This window comes from Ischnura elegans, chromosome 13 (genome assembly GCF_921293095.1).
Source record: "Ischnura elegans chromosome 13, ioIscEleg1.1, whole genome shotgun sequence".
NCBI lineage: Eukaryota > Metazoa > Arthropoda > Insecta > Odonata > Coenagrionidae > Ischnura > Ischnura elegans.
In genome coordinates, this window is record NC_060258.1 from 17,385,618 (window position 1) to 17,391,823 (window position 6,206).

General features: G+C 40.0%; 1 protein-coding gene across 1 annotated transcript; it reads right to left on the minus strand.

Annotated features, from left to right (window-relative positions):
* Positions 1-2,472: 2,472 nt before the first annotated feature.
* Positions 2,473-5,962, minus strand: LOC124170042. The gene is made up of 6 exons (XM_046548726.1): positions 5,708-5,962; positions 5,233-5,560; positions 4,722-4,817; positions 3,330-3,484; positions 2,833-3,046; positions 2,473-2,722 (listed from the first exon to the last, which is right to left on the minus strand). Exons 1-6 carry the CDS (start codon positions 5,960-5,962, stop codon positions 2,523-2,525), a joined length of 1,248 nt encoding a protein of 415 aa, XP_046404682.1. The 3' UTR covers positions 2,473-2,522.
* Between the last annotated feature and the right edge of the window lie 244 nt (positions 5,963-6,206).

A 6,206-nucleotide genomic window follows, 5' to 3' on the forward strand; every position in this document is an offset into this window, starting at 1 on the left:
TATATACCGCGAATATCCCACAATGGTTCGCAATGTCTCTGGGACGAAATAGGAATATAAGGGATCAAAATAGGATATTCCAGGAATATCCTCTGCTGTGTGGGTACCTATTCTTTTAGCTCAATATTTTCATATTTTAATGAATGAGGGAAAATTGTTGTAAGGACGTTGCAAAGCAACCTGTCTGCAACGTTGCAAAGAGACCTAAGTAGCTCTGCAACCTCGTGCAACCTGTCTGCAACGTTGCCAGGACGTTGCAAAGAGACCTCAACAGCCCTGCAACCTCTGCAACCTCGTGCAACCTGACTGCAACGTTGCTGCAACTCATTGTGTTTACAGGGTAATTATTTTGTCAACCGTTGAGTGCCTGTGGTCTGAATTTAGGAAATCCATGTTTTTCTCGTGAACATTTGTGTGTGTCATGTTCAGTGTTGGTAAACTATCCACTTCATTTGTTCATTCGTCAAATAACAAAGCAAAAACTGTTGTATATCAGAAGGTGCTAGTGCAGAATAAACCCAAATGTGTAGTGTACACTGGGGTTAGTGTACATACGGGGCACGTTTACGGAGTGCAGTTTTACCAAACCGAGTTATATATGGCTCCCCACAATTTGGACTTTATTAACTGCTTTATGAAACCACGTCTAAATTTTGACCAGTTAAAACATAACCCGTCTCAAGAGACGTGTGATGAAGCATGGTGCTCATTACAGAAAATCATAATAATCAACAGCTTTCTAAACCAATTAATCAAATGCAATAATCAACTGTTATGTATGACCCTTCATCGCCAATCTAAAATCATTAAGTTAATACGAACGCTGGGTTTGAATGCGCCCCTTACTGTCGGGTTACGATTACCCCTTTTGCAAATCCCTAACGTTCAAAATGTGTACTAGCAGTTCATAAAAAGGATATGTCAACCCTTGCCCAATTCTTAACTTGTATATTACCATTTACCATTAAAAATAGTATACAACAGTTACAGTGAGTTTAAATTATTTGAAACTCATTATTAAATAAAAAAGGAGTTACCAAGCAAAATTTTTTGTGAACTTGAGATATAAATTCCGAGCATGGAATTTGATCTAACAACCTTCACTAAGACGATGACGCATTTACTCCACTATGCCACCGCGACTTCTGACGTTGAGGTCTTTATAATACAACATATCAGACCAGCAGTGAAAACCAAATCAAGGACACAGAGTATGCACACAAATGTAATCATTTAATCCATCAAAGATTGAAACAAAACGATAAATGCAGCAAGTAACTTCTCCCTCATTGTTCATATATCTTCACATATATCTTAAGTATGTAGCGGACAAAACAAACACTAATAAAAACATAGGAACACATAGAAAAGGACACTCACAAAGAAGCTTGCAAACGTTTCAGCGGGTTGACCAGCTATCATCAGTGCTGAAGGTGAACTCTAAGTTCACCTTCAGCACTGACGATAGCGGGTCAACCCGCTGAAACGTTTGCAAGCTTCTTTGTGAGTGTCCTTTTCTATGTGTTCCTACGTTTTTATTAGTGTTTGTTTTGTCCGCTACATACTTATACCATCGCGTAGTGCACTTTCCTCAAGACTTCACATATATCTTCATATATCTTCACATGTTCCGAATCACGCATCATTTTCATCGATGCGCATCAGGCCGTTCCGAATCAAGCATTGACGCGGCCCTGCATCGAGCATATTTCAAGGTTTCGGAAGCATCGGCTCGCATCAGAAACTCTTGATGCGGTTGATGCGAAGGCAAAAAAGGGCGCAACCTTTAAAATTGTCACTCTGCGTTTGGTGTTTGCATAGTGTTTACTTGGCTCTGTTGTGCTTCTACAATCATAGGAAAGAGTTGAAGGAGTTATAGTTATTATTTTTTGAAATGATAAGTCCATATAAAATGGAAAATGGGGAAATCTATATCCGATGCGTTGAAGTGTGCGTGTATGTAACTTGTTTACAACCGTTATTAATCTTATTGTTGGTAAAAATGCAAAATACGATCTATAATTTCACACATTGAAATGCAGGTGTGGTAGTTTTAACCGTAATTTTGCTTCTGTACACTAACTTGTGGAAATTTTCGACACTTTAAGGTTATATTGTGAAAATATTAGTTGAAAAGCTACATCACCCTATTGTAAATCCCTACAGGGAAATTCCCTGCGGGGAATTGGCAATGGGGATTTTCCCCGCAGGGAATCATTCCCCGTAGGGAATCATTCCCCGTAGGGAATCATTCCCCGCAGGGAATCATTCCCCGCAGGGAATCATTCCCCGTAGGGAATCATTCCCCGCAAGGAATCATTCCCCGTAGGGAATCATTCCCCGCAGGGAATCATTCCCCGTAGGGAATTATTCCCCGCAGGGAATCAATCCCCATACAGAATAGGAAAGGGAATATAGGGAACAGGAAAAATGTGGAGATCTTCCTTGAAAAAATTAAAATCAACCACTAAAAATATTCAATAATTTATTCAATAGAAATTTGTCACTGGACAAATGCAAACTTATTTATTTGTAGCCTTCTCTAGCCTCCTCATCCTCTCCTGCTTCTTCTTCTCAGCAAAACCAGGAATTTTCGATTTCGCCATTGTGATACCCACTTGGGTCATTGCCGCTTTATAGCCCTGACTCGCAGGACACATTCGAATGTCTCTGATGACATTCTCAGGCTGCTGAGTAATTTCACACCATTTCAGCATGACAGCTGTAAAGAAAATAATTCAGTTTAAACCCAAAAAAAAATTGGTTTAAAATTCTAATCAACATCAATAGTGGCATACTAATCCCTACAATACATCTTCCTGAAAGCCTCACCTTCAACAGCCTTCTTAATACAATCAGGAAAAGGCTTCTTTGGTGGGTTTCTTGTGTCTCCATTAGCAGACCTGTACCCAGTATAATTGTACTTCTCTGCCTCTCTTCCAAGAAGTACCCTGGTAGCATCCCCGGCCACCCTCTTCAATTTGATCTGCGCAAGCACCGCATTACTTGCACTTTTTGGGACCCATTGTCCCCATCCCCAATGAACCTGATATTAAAAATAAAATTAACAAATATCTCTCACGAAATTGTATACATATAAAAGTTCATTCTTCCTTACACTGAAAATTTTCTGAGTGCACAAAAATATTACTTCTGCATGTTGCCACATTTAGAAGCAATAATAATACCATACTGAATATGAACATGACAGCAACCAATAGTCAAAACTTGCAACATGTGAGAACAATAAACTATGATAGAGAATTGGATTTAGCACACACTTCAAGCACTGAATTAGACTGGGTAAACAAAAAAATTAAGACCAATACCTTCCCATTGGTCTCAGCCCAAATTGGTTCCTCCATTCCTCCAGCAGTTTGCAGCAGACCACCAGATTCTTCATATTCCACATCACCAACGACTCCTGCTTCCCCAATAAAGTCAACTGCCAAATTTTCCACCTCCAATTCCATGTCCAATGAACCTAAAATAGGATACATATACAATTAAACAATGATCCACTCTAGCAAGAATTTACGCTCAACATAAAATGCAATGCATTGGAACTTGGAAAACCACTGTTGCCCTCCTCCTTACTTGACACTTGTTATGACCTGTGTCCACAGATCAATTTTCCCAATCTTTGATTACCAACCCAACTATTCCTATGCTATGTACTGGGAAAAATGCATACACATTACTATCCCATTGAGCATTTTTAACAAGCAATACAGATGTGATCATTATAAGATGATATAAGCTGACCACAAAGTAAGTTTATATCACCTAATTTAAATGACGAGAATGTCATTTGGGTACTACTCTTTACCTGAAAGTCTACAAAGGTCTGAGTTTTAGTGGAATCTAGGAGCAAACCTTCTCCATCCCATTGGTTTAAGTCAAATTTGTATATATATCCAATCTCTTAACCCGAATTATTACAAATAGTGTGTGTAAACAGTGGTTGGCCAAGCTCCCTTCAATCGCATTCCCTTTAACACAGCTATCAGGTATCATCTTAAATACTGCTGATATTTCTTTACTCCAGCCCTTCCACAGCCACTTTCATAGTTAATTCTAGTTTCAATCCATCTCTGAGGTAAACTACCTGTCTTAAACATACGAAGAGAGGGACGTAGTGACCACTTTCACATTTAGTTGCAATGCCCTGACTTTTCAAAATTTCCTCCAGAATTTTCAAGACATTCTGGTAGCATGAATTTTGTGGAATTTCATCACTTTAGATAATAAGCAAATTTTTAGTCCTGCTAAATACTTCACCTAATGCAAAAATAAGAAAAATTATTTTGAATGGCTATATTTATGACTTGTTGAGAATGAGACACTCACACATACACTTATGATTATGAGGAAATAGCATCATTTAACTTGTGCAACAAAAAATATTTTCCAGACCTTTCCCTCTCCCTCAGACATTCCTAGAATCTCATGCACAATAAATTTCCCCAAATCTCCAGGTTTTCAAGAAAATGACACCCTGAATGAAGCATTTGAAAACACCCAATAAAATTTGTTAAATTAATCCCCTTAGAAACAACTAAGGTAAACCACTAGTACATGAGCTAAACTATGAGATTATCCAGGATTACATTAATTTAAAATAAGCTCAGGCCCTTGGCACAACTAAACCCGGAGTCGAAAACAAAATAGCAAGTAAAAAACTTCTCATCACCTTTTTCATTTTACGGAAGTGAACTTACCACCATTGAGAGCAACGGGTGTAACACTAGTTGCTGCACTGCATTTCGGACTTTCAATGCGCTCCACTGTAACAACTACTTCATTATCTCTGGCAACTGAAAAGATAAACATTCAGGGCACATACTTAGTACTCGCTAGTAACAATGATTTCAAATATTTCCAACCACCGATAACCAGTATGTTTATACCCACTTCCCCAGCTAATGAAATGAGATGAGATAAAAACTGAATGTAGTCATCTACTACTGTCGAATTACTCATAATGTCGAAAAAATCAGAACTCAAAAGTAAAAAGTCTGAAAAGTGATGCCATTGGGGCCCTGGGAGCAATTTTATCCCTTTCCCTCATCCCCTTCCCACTTTTCAAGGTGAGAATGGTCATTTATTACCAATTTATTTTCTTCTGCCGTGAGTCTTCCTCTGATTCCCAACAGATGACGGCCCAAGGAAAACTGCACCCCCCCCCCCACGGAAAAGAAGTAAAATGAGATGTCAAGAAAATAACAACACCTTCTAGAATTCCAGTCTGCTTGGCTGAACACATTTGGCCCACAACCTCCTGCAAGACTTTGTTAGTTTCCTTCAGGGAATCGTTGTAATCCTTCAGTATTTTATTTTCCGCTGTAAGGGCGGCCACCTCTTTCTCCAGCAGTTCCACTTGCCAGGCCTTTCCCTGGCATTCCTGGCAGTCCGCAGCTGGTGAGTTGACACGGCGGTCATCTGCCTCATTCCTGCTGTCCTTTCTGCGTGCCTTAAGCGTCTCCTCCTTTTCTTGCAAAATTTTGTTCAACGCCTTCATACGAGAAGCCGCTATATTCCTCGAGGCCTCAGAAAGATCCTGCAAATACAAGGTTGAAATCTTGATTGGATGGAGACACATTGGAACAATGCTTAAAGCCAAGGTGCGTTACGGGACGTAAGGAAAACCAAACAATTTAGATGCTAACACACTAGTGGTAATATTCGGCAATAAATCATCCATTACCTGCTTCACCTTCCTTGAAGCCTTCCCTGTCACTTCCCTCCTGTCTGCGTCAGCCTTCCTCTTTCTGGGCATATAATATCGGATTACAGGCTTCGTAAGCCGCTTTTCCGATCGGAGGTAGATCAGGCGGTACTTCTCCGCGTCCTCCTTATCTTCATAGATTTTTAATATAACTGCTTGGTGGCTGTCCTCTTCATCAGTGCTACTTTCAGCACTTTCCGGATGGCGGTCAACGGGGCTTATTACGTAAGTCATAACTCCGGAGCTATGGAGCTATAAGAGTTATGATGGCTGCCATAGCTCAATTTGCGATTACAGTAGTCAAAATAACTCCGATAGGAGTTGCGAACTGGAGCTATCTCGGGGCTGGAATAACGCAGGCTTCTGACCCGTCCTTATGATAACTCCAGCCCGATTTCCTTCGGTTCTCAACTGTCATTTGTTTATTTCTGCCGTCGGAAGGTCGGAATCTGAAGGATTTGGCAATGGATGGACCATG